The sequence below is a fragment of the Eptesicus fuscus genome, chromosome 6, assembly GCF_027574615.1.
Source record: "Eptesicus fuscus isolate TK198812 chromosome 6, DD_ASM_mEF_20220401, whole genome shotgun sequence".
NCBI lineage: Eukaryota > Metazoa > Chordata > Mammalia > Chiroptera > Vespertilionidae > Eptesicus > Eptesicus fuscus.
This window is the reverse complement of record NC_072478.1, coordinates 83,973,577-83,994,570: the sequence shown is the minus strand read 5'-3', so window position 1 is coordinate 83,994,570 and position 20,994 is coordinate 83,973,577. Positions and strand designations below refer to the sequence as shown.

Below are 20,994 nucleotides of genomic sequence, written 5' to 3'. Positions count from 1 at the left end.
TCTAGTCACCTAGACTCACTTGTACTAAATTCTTAAATTTCTGACCAAGTGGTATCTAGTTAAGACATAGCCTTATCATTAACATGGAGCTGGACTGGCTATGGAGTACATCATGCTCCAGAAGTTTATCAGCATTAGAAGGGTGGCATTGGAACCAATGGGAACTCACCGGCGACCACAGATGGTCCAGGGCTCCATGCGGCTCCAAGGGAACAATGGATATGTCTTAACCCTGACTGACCTGGTTAAGAGCCCAGACTCTGGATGCAGGTAGACCTGGTTCAAATCTTGGCTCTGCCACTTCTTAGCAGTTTCTTCATCTGCCAAGTAGGATAATATCTCAGACCTCCAAGGGTTGTTGGCAGGATTCAAGGACACCTAGCTTATTTGACCCAGTGTCTGGCACATGGTGTGTGCCATGTGATGGTAGTAGTTATTAAAGTGTTGATTAATAACCCTGTCCATCTCTTCTCCTGCTTCTGCCTTTCCTGGTCCCTCCCTCCTTGTCCAAGCAACCAGGACAAACATATCAGGTGATGAAGTAAGATTCTTTAAGCCTTGGGATACAAAGTGGCATGGAGAAGTTAGGAAATCCAGGACATGTCTTAACCACAAAGTTTTATAATTATGAAAAAAAAAATCCTATTTAAAAATTTCCGGACACAAAAACAAAACAAAAAAAGGTTTCATTGCTAATTCTTTTCCAATACAAAGGGAAGTAAAAGGAGGACATGGGAAATGTTCTTTTTGCTAAAATTCACGCTCCTGCATCCTAGATTCTTGTTATAATCTCTCAAGAGGAAGAGAACACTGCCATCTCCTTCCATCCTTCAGTCACCCTATTCCTCCTTCCTTCAAACATGGAACCACTCCAAAGAGACAGTCAAAATCCAGAAGCTGATCTCTCCTGCTTCTCCAGTCAGCTAGGAAGGGAATTTTTTCTTCTGTCCCTCCATCTCTCTGCCATGCCTGTTTATTAAGCAGACGTCCCCAGCAAGCTTTATTGCAGCCTTGTCTTTCTCATACCCAGGTGGCTTGTTAATATCACAGCCGAACACCCTTCCTGAACACAGCTCTGTAGAGTTCTGTTCCTGCTCCATGCCACTGAATCGGCTGCATTGCCTTGGCAACCAATTAAAATACTTGTCTGTGTGTGTCGATATCGTCCTTAATTCTGCAAAACCAGGGCAACCTGCTCGGAGGGCTGCGGCATGCCAGTCCGCCGATGGTGTTTTGCATTCTGGTTTGACTTCTTTTTTTTTTCACCTCCCAATTACCTCTGAATCCCCTGCGAGCACGTACATGCCTTTGCTAACACACCTGGCCTTAAGTCAAGAAACACCCTTGTCCACAGGACAGGGTTGGAAGGGATCCTGGGGACAAAATGGCCGGTCTGTCTCCCTTCCTCTGCCTCAGGAGAGACATCAGGAGCTCCTGAGCCATGAAGCTGCTGTAGCTAACTACAGTTTCTTACAATACAGGGGACGTGATACATTCAATAATTAAACATTTACTGAACGCTGGCTGCTCAGGTACTATGCCAAGTACAGAGGAGAAACAACACCTCCTTAACCACATGGAGCTTATGCGTGCTGTGAAGGCCACAGGGTAGCACTGGGGACTCTGGGGACTCGAGGAGGAGCTATGGCCCCCCGCTTGGGAAGTGGGACAGAGGGCTGACTTCCTGGAGGAGCGAAGGCTACATTGAGACCTAAGGATGGGTGGATGTCAGCCACATGGGCCAGTGTCCCTGTTAGATGGATGGTTTCATTCTCGCCTTCTCTAACGCGGGTAGTCTGGCTGACACCCTCAGCTGGGGTGGTTTGCTTCAGGCACCCGTGGGGGTGTTTGCCTATTTCTTCCATCTCCAGGCTAAAGTTTTCCTGTTAGCCTGTTTGGGAAGGCTAAGAGCGAATGATCCAAGTTCTCTCACCTCTTCTCCTGGCTCTCCATGTTGTGCCTGGGAGTGGAGGCCGAAAGGCACATTTCCCAAAACTAGCAGCATCAGGACCACAATGCCAGGACTCTCAGTTATTCTGAGGTTTGCAGACCTCAGGGCCATGGGTTTCTGTGAGTGCCTGCATGATAGGACTCAGATCATCTGCATGTTTAAAAAGTGCAACCTCAATAACTACCCTAAACACAAACACAGGAACATTTACATTTTGATCTGTAACACTATTGAGCACAGACTTCTTATGTGTAGAGAAAACAGTAGCATCCACCTCAGCGGGTTGTAGGAGTGAAGTGAGATTCTGTAGGCAAAATGCTTGATGCAGTGCCTGGCGCACATTAAGTCTTTGTATAAGATTTATCAAGAGCTTCATAATTACTAGTCCAGTGGTCAGCAAACTCATTAGTCAACAGAGCCAAATATCAATAGTACAACGATTGAAATTTCTTTTGAGAGCCAAATTTTTTAAACTTAAACTTCTTCTAACGCCACTTCTTCAAAATAGATTCGCCCAGGCCGTGGTATTTTGTGGAAGAGCCACACTCAAGGGGCCAAAGAGCCGCATGTGGCTCGCGAGCCACAGTTTGCCGACCACTGTACTAGTCTATGTGGCCGTCTCCCAAAAGACCAGGAGCTCTTTGAGGACAAGGGCCATATATTACTTGCTTTTGTTCTTCCTTGGAACCCAGCACAGGGTCTTACACATGAAAGGTATCCTGTACACGTCTGATGAAAGAATGAGATACCGGAAATGAAAATAAAGTTGCCCCACATTTATTGCCACTGAGCTTACAGTGTCATGGTCTGTTCTAAGAACTTCACAAGAATGCTCTTGATTTATGCTCCGAATGATGCCGTGGTCACTCTTACCCCCATGTCTACATGCAGTAAAGCAGCCGCCCAGTCTGTGTGTTGGGACTTGAAAAGCTTAGCTGACCTGGGTGAGTGCAGGCAGATAATTAACCTTCACTAGGAGCTTGCTTTGTCCAGACCCTGTCTTTACAGGTATCACCTCGTTAGATCCTCCCAGTGACCCTGTGAGGTGAGCTTACTCTTTCCATTTTACAGCAACGATGGCCAGAGCTGCTCCCTAACTTGCCCAGAAGCTCACAGCCAGGACACACAAACGGAGAGCCTTTGTTCTGAATCGTAGTGTTATCTTGCTTAGTGAGATTACCGGAAGTCTAAGGTCAGAAGCAGCAGAACATTGGAATACATGTTTTAAATATGACATTAAAACACGATTCCTCTTATCCAGAAAGAAGTTTTGTACCAGGGACAATGGTGGGAGTAGGGTTATTGTTACATGGGCACAGAGAGCCAGGACCGGATGGTAAAAAAGTTCTGGAGATGGAGAGTGATGAGAATTGCACAACAATGTACATGTACTTAATGCCACTGAACTATACACATACAGAAGGCTAAAATGACAAATATGTGCTGTGTGTTATATATAGACAGATATGATGTAGGTTTGGCAGCATGAGAGGTATAGGGGCCACATTCCTACCTGAAATGCTATCTTCCCTTCATATAGGAGGTCAGGTCAATTTAGCACCTAATTCAACAGCAAAATCTTTTAGAGACTCTTCCTTTCTGTCACTGGTATCCCTGTGACTAAGTGTCAATTAAGTCAAGATCAAGTGTTTCCTCTGAGATCAAAGGAGCACATGAAATCTGTGGTGTCTGATGCAGAAGTTTAGCCATATATGGAATGCCATTTCCTATCTTCTAAGGGTTAGCAACTCATGAGCTAAGTGGTTTTGAACCTGCCCACTGTGTTTTCAGGAGAGTACTCTTTGTCACAAAAAAAGGTACATCGTTGGGTAACCCACATCTAGACTATTTCCGTCTCCACATGACTTTATGCCTAATATAACGTGCTGTGCACTCCTCACACAGCTCTATAATGGCCTGACTCAGGAAGTGATCATTCTGTATCAGGAGGAGTCATTCTGTGATGCCATGAAGTGTACAATGTATTTATTCACCCATTCCAAAAATATTTTAAGGCTCCTGATATGAGCCAAGCTGTAGGCTGGGTGCTCCGAGCACAGTATTGAGAGATAAGACAACTTGCCTGTTCTCCTTGTGCTTGTAAAAAAAGACTGGAGAAATGAGAGAGCTCAGAGGTGAACTCAGCTACTATTTGAGTCCTGGAGTCTCAGCCCGTGAGCATCTCTGGAATGAGCTTTCGATGGTGTGAGCTTTCAAGACAGAGCCTAGCACAGAGTAAGTGCTTAGGAGCAGTCTATTGAATGCCCTGGCTTCTGAGCCGGGGATCTGGAGTGGTGTGACCCTGGGGGCTGACACTGAACGAAGTTGCAGGAAGCTGCTCATGTAGAATGGGTTTGTCTTTGCTTTCCTGTGTTTTACCACTTACTTTGGAATTGCTGGCTGGTGTTCCTGCATGCGAGGGTTAGCAGGACACCTGACCATTTCGATGGAAAAGAACGACTGTCTGCCAGTGAAGTGGAGACTGCTCCTCACTTACCTAGCCATCCACTTGGAGCAGAAATACCTTGTTTGGCTGCATGGCATCCATCGGGCAAATACAGCCCATGGGCCATGTGATGACATGTGACCAATGAGCTGTGGAGAGACTATTACAGAGTAATTGACACGTGCCTTCCTAGTGGTGGCTTTGAAGCAGGCGTCCAGTCACCAGTCTCTTCTCTGCGTTTCCTTCTCCCTCTCGTCCAGCCATCGTTCTGTTGGGCAGGTCCTGTCCTGCCTTTCCTGGCACCCACGTGTCCAGAATGGACCCTGCCTCTTTGTCCTTTGACCATGTCCTTCCTGACCATTAAAACACCTATTTTTTCTAGGAAGCTTCTTTTCACTGGCCAAGCTTCATTCCCTCAAACTGTCTGACATTTTCATTCATCATCATTTCTATAGTCTAAGAGTTCTTTGTCTTAATGAACCTTATTGAGTTGCAATTTACATACAAACATGCACTCTTTTAAGTGTACAGTTTGATGAATTTAGACAAACCTATGTACCATCATATAAAACATTTGCATTACCTCCCAAATAACTATAGTTTCTAGTTTTGCCATTTATAAAATTTTATATAAATGGAATCAGACAATATGTACTCTTTAGTAAGACACTTCTTTTTTCATATCTTACTGCTTCTAAAATTGGATGTATCTTACAGTGAATATCTAACATGATAGTGTTTCTTTTTTCCCTTAAGAGCTATAACTAAATAATATATCTTACAATGGATAATATCTTTAAGTTAAATATATATAGTATGCATGTGTGTGCACATCTATGTGTGTATACATACATGGATGTATACTGACTGGTTGTTTTTACCATTAGACATAAGCACTGGAAGGTGAGAATCTTGACCTTGCTGTGTAGATTCCCACATTGCCTATGGCCAGAAACTACTTATGGGAGCTAAATAGATACTGCAGAAGGTGGTGATAAGGAGTTTCAAACAGTTTTCCAAAAATATCTTCTAATGGCAGGAACTTACCGAAACCTCCTCTTGGAATGAGTCAATATCTGTAACTACAATAGGGGTTCTCTTTGGGGCTCAGCTATCTCTGCATTAGTATGAGACAACTTTTCCCAAAGTTTGTTCCATGGACAATTAGTATTACTCAAGATGCTAATAAAAAAGGGAGGACGGGGATGCCACTGCCACAGAAATTTGGGAATATTTTTTATTATAATTTACCACTTAGACACAAGTCATACTAAAAGTTCTGAAAAGTCCTGCAGCAAAAAGTAATAATGATATTTAAGTCTATTTTATTCTTGACCCTGGAGCTCTATGGAACATCCATTAGTAGCGTACAGTATACACTTGTGAAAGACTGGTCTACTATGTAAGCATGAATTAAAATGAGAGAGAAAGAGAGAAGATGAAGACACTGAAGAGAGCTGTATATGAGCTGGTCCCAGCTAAGCCCAAAACTATGCAGTGGCATCTGGAAGGGGTGGATGAGGATGCTCTTCTCCAGTCAAGGGTGAAACAAGCACTTTCCCTCATTCCATAATCTCTTTAGAGTATGAAGGGACATGTGGCATGCAACCTTTTATAAGAGGAAGTGCAAACAACACGAAAAACATGCGTTGCCTAATGCCGTAGGGTGCACATGGTGGATAATTGAGGTTGAGTAAGGAGAACCTCCTGCCCTACTCATCTGACTAGGCCATCCCCTGGGGAATGAGCTGTTGTGTTTGTCCACTGTTTGGCCGGACACCTTTAACTGATGGGAAAGCTGGAGCAGGTAACAGAATGGCTTGCTAACACAGAAAGGAGCCCACATACAGGGATGACCCTGACCATGTAAATGATGGCAAAGTCCTTCTCAGAAACAGCATTGGTCCAATACCCACAGAGGCGAAAGGAAATCGGTGGGCTAGGTGAAAATCAGGCAGAGACGAAAGGAAATGTACATGAGCTCCCTTTTAAAAATGATTTTAAACATACAGTAAAATTGACTTTTCCCCTCTGGTATATATTTCTATGAATTTTAACACATAGGTAGATTCATCTAGCTGCCACCACAAATAAGAATAGTTTCATCACCCCACAAATCTCCCTGCTGCTGTCCCTTTAGAGTCACATCCTCTCCTAACCCATAACCCCTGGCAAACACTGAAAACCACAATTTCCCATCACTACAGTTTTGTCTTTTTGAGAACTCCCTTTACTTTTGCTATTCCCTTTCCTTAAAATTTTAATGGCGATACCTGCATGCTTATATGTGGGTGCAAAGAACTCCAGATCCAATGCCAGCAGACTTTCTCCTCTATTGTTATTGTTATTTGCTGTCGCTAACATTTATTAGCATCTATTATGTACCAGGCACGTGTACTAAGCTTTTTACACACATTATCTCGTTGTAATCTTGTAATAGCCTTCTGATATATGTACGCTATTGTTATTTCCAGTATACAAAAATGGAAACTGAAGGTTGAAGAGGGTAAGTGACTTGCCTAAGGCCTCACAGCTAACAAATAATTGAATCCCAGCACAGACCCAGCTCCATTTGACCACAATCCTTAAACACTACAGTAAGGAATTAAAGGGAGGGAGTTTTAATTAGCAAGGAGGTATGTCAAGAGATTTTGGGGGCAGAGCCAATATGGGGCCATGTGGTCTTTCAAAAGGTTTGCAAATGTGTGTGAAACTGGAGAGCCATCTGTATCTCCTGAATTCTCAACCCCGGTTCCTGCCTTTGTCTCCCTCCATCTGCCCCATGTGGTCCTCGCTGACCCAGGTGGCACCTGCCTGCTGTTTTTAGGGGCTTGGGATGGTTTCAGTCCCTTTGCAAATGTAGCAAAAACCACTGTCTGTGTCACAGCTTTGCTGCAGGACACAAGAGCTGAGACTCAGAAATGGGGGCTGGTTTCCTTCTGGTTTCTACCAGCCCCAATTCCCCCATGTGCTCTCTGACCTCATTTTCCCCCTCGGTTGCTTGCAACACCAGCTGAAAAAGTTTCTGGGAGACAGTGACCTGGTCTGTGTGCTGGAGGTGGCAGGTGTGTTCTCGCTGAGATAGGGCGAGTGAGACAGGAATGTGTGTGGTTGGCATGCTGCTTGACAAAGAAGGGAGAAAGTCCGGCCCTGCCAGACCCAGGGCGGCAACCTTTGTGTTGTGGGTAGTGGGAAGCAGGGGAAAGGAAAGATGGAAATTAATGAAGAATGGGTGATGCTGGGAAGGACACCAGGGTCTTGCCCTGCATAAGGTGTTCCTTTGAGCTTGCTGTTTGCAGAAGTGATGTTAGTTGGCAAGTTTCCTCCTAGAATCAACTCCTAGCTCCTAAAGGGTCTTGGAAGCGAGCTGCCAAGACAGCACATGCGGGAAGAATCACACACCTGATTCATGGCCATGGATCATTTGGAGACAAAACAAGCCAGAAGTCAGGGTACCAAGAACCATCTCTGGAAGACACCTAGTTAACACTTAGGGGGTGAAAGAGGGCGTGTAATTTAGAGTGGAAAGTGTTGAGTCACTTCAATAACAACAGCAGGTAACACTTATTGAGCACTTAATCTGAGCCAGTCACTGTGCTAAGAGCTAAGTGACATGAATCATCTCATTTATTTCTCACAACAACACTCTGAAGCAGGTATTACTATTACCTCCAATTTACGGATGGAGAATTGGAGGCCCTGCGGTTTATGTGACTCACTGGAATTATACTATTGAGGAGAAGAAGCAAGATTTGAATACTGATATTTTCAAACCTAAGCTCGCAAACACTTAGCTTCATCGCCTTATTGCCCATCTTTAGTTCAGAAATACTACTGAAGGGTATCAGAGTGAGGAGGAAGAGAGATCAGCTACTCAGGAGCCCAAAATCTTCTCAAAGGCTTGCAAAGGACCTTTGGCTTGATGGCAGTCTGGGAAGGAATAAGAACCAGTGGGATTTCCAGTCACGGGCCTCCCGGGAGTCTGTTGATCTTACCTGCTGGTCTGAAATAATTGCATGCTGTAGAAACCTACAGCCATTTCTCAAGTTTCCTTTTTACACAATAGGCTTGGGAGGGTTTTAGACAGGTAGGCACAATGGGCCATTTTTTCTGTCTTGGGCTGGCACCCTGAAGTGTGACTGTTGGTTCCACCCTAGCATGCTGGCTGGCACAGGAGCACCAAACAAAACGTTCTTGATGCGCTTGTTCATTAGAGGAGCCTATGTTCACTAGAGTGAGCAGGGAAGACTTAGAAAGCTCACGGACAGGAAGTGAAACTTGCTCCTTCAGAGTGCCGGGCTAACGTGAGGCCCTCTGAATGAGGTGTTTTACAAAGTGGTACCCTGTGACAACAGGTCATTTATGTCCCCGTAGAGGAGTACTTTATACTTAGTGTCGTCCTGGCCTGGACTCATCATAGACTCAACTTCAATAACAACACTTATTATGCTCTCCAGCAAGGGCTGTCACTCCTTCTGTGTTTTGTAGAATGCCTCATGCACAGCCGGGCACAATAAACAGTCAATAATAATGTTTTCTATGATAACGATCTTCCAAATGCCTTTCATCTAAGGATCTCAAAGTGCTTGGTAAACACTAATTAGTTAGGTCTGGGGATAGCTCTCTGTTTTTACAATGCATTTTCCTATTTTACAGAAATTTAAATTGAGACCCAGCAAACTTAAGTGGCTTGCCCAAAGTCATCGGTGAGTTTAAATTAATGATAAAAACGATGCTTTGCATTTCATGCAATGCATATGCATTCCATAGCGAATGTTTTCTAAGGTGACCTGAGTATGTGGAAGCAGGTGGGTAGCGAGTATTATTAATTGTTGAGACTAGATCGGGTACACTGAGGCCAGAGGGTGAGTCTCCTTGGTGAGGATGCCAGCCCACTCTGCTGACTCTCAGAACAGAGTGGGGCAGCCCCGACCATCCTCAATTCTCTGAACAGAGGGAGGCATGGCTGCTCTCACAGTTACAGGAAAGAAAGCTATATTTTGGGAGACTAGTTTGCAGAATGACAGCCATCGTTACATCCAGGAATGAGCCTGTTCATGTCCTCATTGAGAGAGGCTACAGGGATGAGGTGTGGCAAAAGTAGGAAAGGCAGGCTCAATAAAATGAAGAAAAGGGGTGGGTGGGGTGGCTGCCAGCTCTGCTCTCTTGCATCCTTAGGAAACCAGGTCCTTGCTGAAAGGGCTTGGTTCCTTATTTCAGTCTCAGGGACAGGACTTGGTCTGGTGAGACTCGGGGGAGGGGCCGTCACTGGCACCTTGCTCTGATGTTACAAGTCCCTGTGAAAGAGTTCCAGGGACATGCAGTATCTTAGAGGCTGTCTCTTACGTAGGACCAGCCCTGATCCCCACAACTCCCTCTGCCAGGAGGGGCCTGGAATCCTCTAGGGCGCAACAACTTTGCAGCTGTGGATCCATTCGTTGCTACCTTTTCTCAGCAATATAACCACATGGAAAAAGACAAAAACATGAACAAACACATTCAGCGGCGATAAGGGACTGGCCTCCTCCCAGTCTCTAACACGTTCTTAGTGAGTAATGAGGCTCTGCCAAGAGGCAAGTCCGACTCTGCAGCGTGGGGGAGGGGAGAGCCGCTGGGTCTTGAGAATTCAAAGGGAGATTTGCGGCTGGAGATAGAGCCCATTCTCTATGAGATTCTCTATAAACCACCCCCACCCTGCCTTTCCCAAGCCTGTGGATTCTGACTGATGGCTAGGCCTAGTAGGGAGCCTCAAAGAAGGGTGCCAGGCCCTTTTCTGGAATGTTTCACACACACAGGCACAATGGCGATGAAAAGTCTGCAGTGATGAATTCATGCCAGTGCCCACTTCTTCCCGCTCACACTTCTGAACGTTCCCACACTCTCCTACTGCCCAGGGGCTTGAAGATGCCGTGAAGCAGAGGAGGGGTGAGCTGTTACAAGAAATATTTTAGAAAACTGAATGCACATCTCATGCCTGCTCTCAGCTGGGAAGGAATCTGGAAGACACTCCCTCCCACGGCTACTCTTCCCCGCGGGGAGTCCTGGGACTCTGTGGCCAGTATTAAAGCTCACTTTAGGTAAGACATCACAGCATGCAGCTTTGACTTTCTAAGTATGCCAGCGACTCAGGCCACAGCTTGCCAAGTCCACTCTGGCACACCGACTCCTGGGGTGACAGTGCAAATTATCCTGCTGGACTGGCAAGGACCACATGCTTCTCGAGAGAGGTGCCCTAGCACAGCTTCTCCCAACAAGGCTCCCAGCCAGGTCGGACAAAGTCCCCGGGATGTGCTTGCCCGGCTCGACAGAGCGATCGCACTGTCCAAACACCAAAAGCATCATTGGGCCATATCCTACATGGCTCTAATGGCTCCGTTTGCTTTTATACTGCAGCCGCTGACGTGCATGTTATGTGTTTTGTTCATTTTGTAAAGTAAGACACTTCTGTTGTACTCCCCAGCCTTCCTGTCAATCAGTCCACCCACACGGACGCTCCCTCCTGCACCACCTCCGGGCTGCAAGAGTCTTAATAGCTTTGAATGGATTGTGAATGAACACTGTCATAATAGCACTTTATGACTGGGTGGGGGTTGAGGCAGGAAGATGGATTTGGGTAGCATTCAAACAGAAGCTGACATTTGGAAATTTCTCAGAGATCCCCAAAGCAACAAGCAGTTGGATTTGTTTTCCCTCTCTTTCCCGTCCTTCGTGCATTTTCCATGCACTGGGTTGGCCTCAGGGCAGAAGTGAAAGACCAAAAATATAATCAAGAAGGCTTTCCTTATCCTACGACCGTCTGCACAAGGAACCGGGAAGCTATCATAATTCTAAGAATCACAGGAAGGATTAGATAGGTCAGGATCCCACCAAATTTCAGTCGAAGGATCACTGCCTACGCCCCTACAGAAACTTCTCTCTCAGGAATCCTGGCGGCACCTCTTTTGAAACGTAACTGAAAGCGATAAACCCTCACTGTTGGCACACGCAAATCCAACCTCCAGGTGGACATGATATGAACAAAAGAGATCTTTCTTACCCCATCCATGTGGATTCTGATATTGGGCACGAGTCGGAACGGGCTGGCCTGCAGACCTCTGGGGTGAGTCCTGCTCTTCCTGCCGTCCTGCAAGGCCAGCACGCCGGGCCTGCGGAAGGAGCCCCCTCTCCCGGGGCTCGGCCCCGAGCGCACGCCGTCCAGAAGGCGCACGAGCAGCAGGTTGGCCGGCAGCGCCTCGATGCTGCCAAACACCAGGGTTCGGCATTCGGGGCACCGCAGCCCCTTGTGGGCCTTGGAGATCCTCTGGAGACATGGTTTGCAGAAGGTGTGCTGGCAAGGGAGGACTTTGGCTGTGACATCGAGCTTTTCCAAGCACACGGGGCACTCCAGGAGATCAAGTAACGTCAAATCATCCATCTTATTTTAAAACTCTAGATCTGATCCGGAGGGGCAGAGTCCACATGGTAGGGTCAGCCAAGCCAAGGGAGCAGAGACGAGCTCTCCAGAGCGTCCCAACTCCTGCCTGTTTGAGGGAGAGAGGAAGAGAGGAGAAATGTGAGCGCTGGGAGAGAGATCCCACCTACATGGAGGCAGTGTCTCACCAGGCAGTTTGCGAGCACTTTGTGCCAGCACCCAAGTTTCAGTGACTCATTCTGATTCAGTGCTGGCAGGTACAAGACCGGCTCCTGCTGCTGGAGGATCCGAGGGAGCATTCAGCTCAGCGACAACTTCTTACTCATCGCCTCCCATGTGCAAGGCGAGAGCACGGAGACAGCACTGGCCTACGAAGAGGCCTCCCCACGCCCTCTCCCAGCCAGGCTCGGAGGGGGGTCCTTTCCCCAACTGTCATTCAGAGCGCCCTCAGAATGCAGTTTGTGTGGAGCTGCTACTGCCTACCCGTCCTCCCTCCCCTAGGTTTAAGTTTATCATCTGCAGCACATGCAGGTAAGTTAAGGTTACGTGCATACGTTTATCTGAAGCTCATGCAGATGCAGAAATATTTCCTTCACAGTGCATCTTCCCCCTTCACTTTGTTCTAGCGAGGTACAAGAAAAGCTACTAGCAACGGGTTTTCAAAGACAGAGGCCATAGCCTCGGAGACAGTATTCCTCCCACAAGATCAAGTCAAGCAGCCTGTTTAGTTACTTTGACAGTTGTTCTCAGTTTCAACTGAGGCAGATAGCAATTCTGGATTGCGCAAATACCAAGACGGAGCAGAGTATACAGGGTGTGTGTGTGTGTGTGTGTGTGTGTGTGTGTGTGTGTGTGTGTGGTCTTCCTGTTCCAGTAAGTTTCCTTTAGAAAACCCTCCTGGGAATAGGTCAGCTGTCCCTCGCCGTGCCGAGGCTGGGTGAAGGCAGCAGCCGGGAGGTTGTGCAGAAGGGCGGGTGGCCGCTCTAGGAAGCAGAGCAGACCTGACACACCAGGATGAGAGGTGGCGCCTTGCCTTCCTGAGACAACTCTCCAAAGATGTCAGCGCTGGGGAGGTGTGCGGCAGCCACTAACCTTGAGCTTGTAACCCCAGCTGAGTTCAGCTCAGCTCGATCCTGATCCTCGGTCTGGGTCTGCTCCGTCAGGCTCCCTCCAACTCGCTTTCCCCCAGAGCCAGGAGCCACGCTGCCGCCGCTGCGGCTGCTTTGAAAACTTGAACAACTCCGAGTCTTACTCATATCAAGGGATCGCCTTTCCCAGCCCAGTTAACCCTTTCACCGCTGGGCGGCCAGCGGCGGGTTTTCTTTGAGATCACTCTCTGCTGCGGGTCCTTCCTTTATGTAACTGAGTCAGTTTCTGGGAAAAGATTCTAAGGGGCAGAGTCTAGGTCAGCCCCGAAGGCCGAGTACTTAACAGTTTATGTTTTCACCTTTCTCAGTTTCTCTCCTATCCAAGAAGTGGAAACACGTTCAGTTATAAACACGAGAGGGTGATTGTGCTTATTTTAAACCTTTATAAGAAGTTCTTGAAAAGGTCAAACATATGAATGGTAGCTTTGATAACAAAGATAAGCGGGACACCTAAAAAGTACTACTCCTTAATAATCATAGCCAGTTCTTGAATTTAGAGATTTGAGAGGGACTTCTGTGATCTTTTTGTTCAATCTCTTTAAATTAAAAAAAAAAATAGTGTTGTGGTAGTACATATACATCCTTCAAAAAATCAAAGCACAATAGGGTTTTAAAAAAGAAAAAGCAATGGTCCCAGCTCTCCCCGGACCCCCTAGAGACTTTTCATAGCCCCAAAGAATGCTTATACTTTTATTTTTTTTGATTTATCAATGACATTATTTCATGTAAAATTACAAAATTATTTAATAAAGTAAATAATAATAATCTTACTCAAAACTAGAGTAGTCCTTACCTGTGTCAAGCACTGTTCTAAATATTTCACTTCTATCAACTCATTTCATCCTTTTAACAATTCAATGATACACTACTCTCTTCTTTACCCTGTTTTACAAAGGACAAAACTAAGACACAGATTAAATAGCTCATCCCAGGAGTCACAGCTAGCAGGAGGCAGGTGGTCTGCGCTCTTAACTACGATGTCATATGGTGATATAGCTTTAAGGGGAGGAGAGATATTTGAAGGGGGCTAACCCTCCTCTGGTATGTCAGGAAGTCAAAAGATAATCACCCAAATTGACCAATCAATGCCTTTTGCAGATGAAGCAGCTATGCTCAGAGAGATCAAGAGATTCCTTGAAGTTGCCCAGTGAGTTAAGGGCAGAACCTGGACTAAGGACTGGGTGTTGCTTTTTCCTGGGTCTTCCCTCTCAACACAGGACGGCCTATCTTTATGATGCAGAAAGCACTTAGATACAACTCCTTGTGCAAATCTTAAGAGGGGAACAAGAGGCCTGAGAACAGATTGTGGTGGTTCCCATTTTTCAAAGTTCTTCCAAATCAGTTCTGAAAAAGGAAACATAAATGAAGCTCAAGATAGGGGAGAGCTTCAGGTTGGAGCAAATTAGAGGCCTAATTTGGAGACGTGTCAATTTTAGAGGCCGTTTTTAACTCCTTTAAAAAAAATTTCCTTTTATAGAGGGCTTTTTTTGCGCTTCAACATTATCTCATCCCTCCACTTTTATAGATTCATCAGGAAGCCTCTGGCAGGCTGAGGCCCTTTGCTGTCCCTTCCTAGTTTCCCACGGGGCAAAGCTGAGCTCTTTTCTCTGGGAGCTGTCCCCACACCCTCTGACAGGTCTGCTCTGGTGCCTGAACGGCTGTGGGCACGGGCGGGCAACATTCTCCCTCCTTTCCTCTCTTGTTCTTAAACACACTCCCTTAGACACCCAGATCTGCACCTACATGCACATGCACACGTATGCTTGCACAGGGACAAGCACAGGCATCACCCTAACAGTAACTTTTGTGCGGCACTTGCTGTATGCCATGGACCAGTGCCAAGACTTTAAACAGATTATCTCTACATCCTCCCAACCGCCCCATAAGATAGGTCCTGTGACTTTCCTAGGGTTACAGAGCTTGTGATCTGAACCCAGTTGGGTCCAATCCCAGGACCTGTGCTGTTTTCCGTTTTTGCTTCCCATGTTATAAAGTCACGAACATGCCCTAAGTATATCCATATACCTTTGCTGTGTAAATGCACACACTTTTATACCTATGTCCATAGCGTGCACACCAGCTGATCACAGGGCCAGTCCCAAACAAAGGGATGACGTCAAAGGAACTTGGGCTCCTTTGACGGTCACTCTCTGGAACCTGCCCAGTCTCCTGGCCCCTCCATGCTCTCCATGGTGAGTGGTCTGAAAAAGCTTCCAACCCTCCCATCCCTGAGAAAACAGAAACAATGCATTCTGTCCCAGGAAGGCAGGATGGATCGAGGGGGCTGCTCTGTGCTAGCCTATTTGGTAACTGAAGGAAGATTCGGCAGAACAGAATCGTGATGGCAGCATCTTAGGCGCCACTGGAGGCCGGAGACAGTTCACACAGAACAGGAGTGGTCTCCCAGCGCTTCTCAGATCACACCTTGTGGGTGGTCCCCAACACCACCCACATGCGAGGCTCGTCTTGGTGGAAATTTGAGAAATTTTCTTTTGAAGCTTCTGAAGAAGGGGGCGTGTTTTAAATGGGGATTTTATCCTGGCTTATCCAAATGCTACCTTGGCGTCAAATCAGATGAACAGCAGTCCTCAGAAACAAACAGAAAGGTGACTTGCGCATGCCTTCCCAGACTCCAACTCGGCCCACCACCCCGCTGCTCCCACCCCATCAACACTCCTGTTTATATTTGCCCTGTTACATGGTGATTACACACTGTACTTAAAAAAAAAAATACCTGTGTGACTTTTATGAGCTTCTGCTGCTTGTATTCACAAATGTATCTTGATATATGTTAAAAAAAAATTGCAAAGCTGATCCTATTGTTCCCCTGTTCAAAACCCTTCTGTGGGTTCCCATTGACCATAGGATAGCATCTAGATCCTTCTTCTCACCTAACAGGCCCACCTCTCCTGCCTTCACTTACCACACATCTCCCTGCTACTCACCCACTCACTCCAGTTCCACTGGCTTGCTGTCTTTACTCAGGGCCGTTTGTGCTTCTCTGCCACAGCGTATTTGTGCATGTTTTTCTTTCTGTGTTCAACCTACTTTCTAGCTACACTCTTTCTCCTCCTCTCTTCTGGGCACCCCCCTCACCACGCCTTTGTTTTCTTCATCCCCTCCCCTGCAAATTTTAGCTTAAATGCCACTTCCTCAGTGAAGCCTTTCTTTTTTTTAAATATATTTTTATTGATTTCAGAGAGAAAGGGAGAGGGAGAGAGAGAAAGAGAAACATCGATGATGAGAGAGAATCATTGATCGGCTGCCTCCTGCATGCCCCACACTGGGAATCGAGCTCACAACCCGGGCATGTGCCCTGACCCAGAATTGAACTGTGACCTCCTGTTTCATAGGTCGACGCTCAACCGTGGACTCACACTGGTTGGACAGGGAAGCCTTTCTTGATTCTGATGACTAGTTTATAATCCTACCCTTCTCCTTCATAACAGGTGTCACAATTATAATTCAGTAATTAGGTTATAATAATTTATTTAATGCCTGGTTTCCCCCAAACAGACTGTAAGCTCTGAGAGCAACCTCTTATGTGTCTTGTCACTGCTCTGTCCCTCATAGTTACCACAGAGACTGACAGGCAGTAATGCTTACTTAATCAATGATTTTGAATCGGTTTATAAATGAATAAGTTGTGTTCTTAAAAAATTGTATCTGGGCAGATGTACATCAGTAAATGGAACTCTAGTTTAACTTGCTGCAATTTGAAGGCAAAAAGTAAATGCACACTTAATTAAAATAGTAAAATGCCATTGAATTCTAGTTAAATGCTACTGCCTGCTTAGACCTGAACTTGAGGCCTGAACAATTTGTTACAAAGGTATGGTTAGCAAATGTTAGAGGGGCATTAAGGGTTAGCCCTAAGCTAGGGCTTTCCTCCATGATGTAATCAGAGGAGTGGAGGAGAAATGAGGAACTTTTTCATTGTGCAACTCCGTGTTCTTCATTTTGTGTTGGGGTACCCCTAGCTTTGGGAAACTGTTCACAAAGGAATTGGGATGTCTGCAAAGAATCAAAAGGAGGGAAGAACCAACCCATTTTCTGCTCTAGAAGCAGTGGAGAGGTTTTGGTGAGAGGTTCTTACTTGCATTTCTTCCTCTTGATTTTCAATAAAGACAGTAGTCTAGTAAATACAGTTGTATTCCCACCTCTACAAAAGATAAGAAGGAAGTTCTAAAGTGAATATGAGAGGGGAAAGTAGAAAAGTCAGAATGCATCTTATCATTCTATTAATATTAAAAAATAATTCAGCTGGTCAAACCCAAGTAGTTTGTAGTCTGGTTATTGTGCCATTGTCAATTTTCTACTTATAATGTATTATAGTTATCCTAGAGGCCCAGTGCACAACATTTGTGCACTGGGGATGAGGGTTCCTCACCTCGGCCTGCGCCCTTGCCCTTTCGCAGTCTAGGAGCGCTCGGGGGATGTCCGAAAGCCAGCAGTAGTACATCCTTAGTGCTGGCTGAGAGGTGCACCTGTCTTCTGGCTGAGAGGTGCGCCCGCTGTGGGAGTGCACTGACCACCAGGGAGCAGCTCCTGTGTTGAGTATCTGCCCCCTGGTGGTCAGTGTGCATCATAGCAACTGGTTGTTCCACCATTTGGTCTATTTGCACATTAGCCTTTTATTACATAGGATAATGCATTATAAATGTTATCATTGAGGAAAGATTGGGGATAGGTGAAAGGGATGTCTTTGTAGCATTTTTGTAACTTCTTGTGAGTCTGTATTTATTTTGAAATAATAAGTAAAAAGAAAAAGAAACCAATAAAATATATGTACAGCCAAAGCCTTATATATCCCTACCCTGAAACACCACTCCTAGAAATTTATACTAATTAATAGATATACAACCAAGTATGTTCCTCATATGATTACTTACAATAGTGAAAAGTGTAAAAAAATCCTTAATGTCCAACAATATGGGTGTGGGTAAATAAATGGTGAGATATATGCAGGGTGGGACAAAAGTAGGTTTACAGTTGTTCATATGGAAAATAATACAATAATTAATAAATAATAACATAAGAATAAACTGTTTTGTGTACTTACAACTGTAAACCCACTTTGTCCCACCCTGTGTGCGTTTTAAATACACCATTAAAAATTATAGTGGAGATGTATATTTAATAACATGAGGGACATTCACAATTAAGTGAATATAGAAACTTACAAGCCATATGAGCCCAGGTTATTTAGGAATGATACTTAGATATGTAATATTGAGACTAGAAAAATGCATGCCAAAATTTTAGCAACAGTTATTTCTGACCCCTAGACTTATTAGTTGATTTTAATTTTTTCATTTTGCTCATGTGTATTTGGAATTTTTCTACAATGAAGATCTTATTGGTGTAAGAAAATTTCAGAGACAAAAATAGCGTATTATAGGTTGAATAAAACATTTACAAAGGGGGAGTTATATCCTGTAACACTAATAGCATATGCATTACAATTGAAAATACATCCATTAAGAAGAAAACTACGTTGCAAAGCTCTGAAACTGCTATAAGTAGATGTTAATCCATAAAAGCTACTGTGCCTTCCAAAAGGAAAGGGCTGTGATCAGTCACTTTTCTCCTAACCGGTTTTCCTCCTCTTTCTTTACTGTGTCCTTTCTGATGAAATCAGTAAATGTTTTGATTCAAAACCAGGAGCAGGATACAACCTTAATTCTTCTTAAACTCGGGGCAAGTCTGTGCAAAAGCTGAAAATTTGCCTAGGCTATTTGGTAACCACAATCTTGTACTTTTGATCACAGGTGGAGAAGTTGCAAAACTCAGTAATTCCTTAAATACCCTGATTAGTCCCAGGAGTCTCTCTTCATAGGTAGGTCTTCTAGGATAATATGAAATACATGAGAAACGAATGTCTTCCTCTTTTTTTTTTGGTTAGGAATTAGAATTATTTTCCTAAAACTAACTGTAAATGAACTTGTCAAATCAATTGAACATTTTGGGGGCTCTGTAATGGTGCTAATTATATATTAATTATGTAATATTATATATGTTCATTCACTTGTCCTTATACATTGTCTCTCTCTTCCACATAATCTCTGTTCCATGTCTGTGTTGTTCACTGGTGCCTGACACAAGTAAGTTCTTGATAAATATTTGCTGAGTGATGAGGATAACTCATTTGTGTTGGAATTCTTACTGCATTCCTAAGGAGAAAACTTGGGACTTGGAATCTGTGGACATCCTTTGGAAACTCACCTTTACCACTAACAGCGCTGCGACCGTGGGTGCTCAATAGCTCTAAGTCCCATCCATAAAAGTACTACCAGTAATATGTACTTCTTGGCTTTCCATAAAGAATACACTTCCTAATACATGTTGGTAGCACTTAGAACAGTGTCTAGTGCATAGAAGTTGCTTGAAGGATATGGGTTGGCAATATCTGAATTCCTCTTTTTGTCCTAGCTGTAATTGACCTCTTTTTGCTATTGTCTCTAAATTACTATAGTGGTTGAGAGCATAAGCTCTGGGTTCAGAAGGCCTGTGCCATTTTAGCAAATAAGAGTGTGACCTAGATCAAGTTAATTAAACAGTCTGTACTTGTTTTTTTCATCTGTAAAATGGGAAGGAAAATACTAGTAATAGCACTTACTCCATAGGATTATTGTGAGCCTACACTGAGAAGGTGCTTATAAAATTATTCAAAGACTGTGACACAGAGTAAGCACTCAGTAAAGGCTATCCAAAAGCTTCTACCAGGCCTCGTATTATCTACGAGAGGCCTGGTGCATGGATTTGTGCACATTGATTAGAAGGTGGCCAGTGGGGTGGGACTGGGTGAGACAGGTTGGACATACCCTGGAGCCATCCTCTCACAGTCCCTCCCCGGCCAGCTGCACCTGGGGCAACACGGAGGTTTGAAGGTCATCTGTGGAGTGAGCGGGGTCCCTCCGGCAGGTGGGCTTCCTAGGCCTGGCCTGCAGGGATCGGGACAAAACCGGCAGTTCAACATCCCCCAAGGAGTCCCCAAGTTTGAGAGAGCACTCTGCAAAGTTGCTGTTGCTCGGCAGCTCCTGTGTTGAGCATCTGCTCCCTCGTGGTCATTGCACGTCATAGCTACCGGCCTGTTGGCTGGTTGGGCAGTCGGCCGATCGCTTAGGCTTTTATATATATAGACTGTATTGCATCTAAAGTACAGTTTAAAACTGAGCCCAACTCCTGACTTCTTTTCCTGAAGGACTTACTCATTCTGATTCAGCCATTTTATAACTATCAACCCACAGGCTAACTTCCCAGATGTTTATGTGGTCTTGGGCATTGCAGCACCCTGTAGAACTTTAAGAGTGGGTAGGGTTGGCTATTATGTTAGAAAAAGTAACAACAATTACCTTTATTTTGTGTTATACTCTGTGCAAAGAGCTATAACCTTATTATTACCCTCATCTTAACAGATGAGGAGATAGAGGCTTAGAGAGGTTATGTTTTGCTCCAGCTAGTGCCTGGAGAAATCAGGACTTAAGCCCAAGCAGTCTACACTCTTAATCATTTGCTGCATTGATTATATAAACATGAGTCTATTTTACTCAATACCTTATTGCAATTTTGATCCCAGATTTTCAACTTTAGTCCCATTCAGTAGAACCCAAACCTTAGAAACAGAAATAGCCTTCACACAGTAACATCAGATCAATCTATAAGAAACAGAAAGAAAAATAAACCTGGAAGAGAAAGGGAGGGAATATAAAATAACAAGAAATGCCAAAAAACTAAAGAAAGACTAGTCAATATATTTGGATAAAAATTCCTTTGTTTTTTAATAACAAATGGAGACTCTCATAAATATAATCGGAATTGTTATCACATTTTGCTTTCGTACCAAATTTATGACTGTGTTAATTTTTCAGCTAGAATTCTGAAATATGTTTGCCCTGCTAGGTCTAGCTCTTCCATTTGCAATGTTATCTTTGTGGTAATCAGCTATGGGTGGACTAGGAGGAGAGGAGTATGGTTGTTGAAGAAGAGGGCTCAAATAATGGACAGTTCATTTCTCGATGCCACTCTCCAACCTCAA

The 20,994-nt window shown here is 44.8% G+C and overlaps 2 protein-coding genes across 6 annotated transcripts in view; one reads left to right on the top strand and one right to left on the bottom strand.

Annotated features, from left to right (window-relative positions):
• SH3RF2 (SH3 domain containing ring finger 2) overlaps window positions 1–13,021 on the bottom strand; it is a 119,201-nt gene extending 106,180 nt beyond the window's left edge. For all 5 annotated transcript variants that reach the window (XM_028146184.2, XM_054718010.1, XM_054718009.1 and 2 more), the window contains exons 1-2: window positions 12,901–13,021; window positions 11,434–11,917 (exon numbers count right to left, since the gene is read on the bottom strand). In XM_028146184.2, the coding sequence (XP_028001985.1) occupies window positions 11,434–11,811 (378 nt within the window). In that variant the 5' untranslated portion in view covers window positions 11,812–11,917; window positions 12,901–13,021. The remainder of the gene's footprint in view (window positions 1–11,433; window positions 11,918–12,900) is intronic.
• GRXCR2 (glutaredoxin and cysteine rich domain containing 2) overlaps window positions 1–20,994 on the top strand; it is a 118,423-nt gene that overhangs the window by 54,826 nt on the left and 42,603 nt on the right. The gene's annotated exons all lie outside the window — the stretch shown is intronic.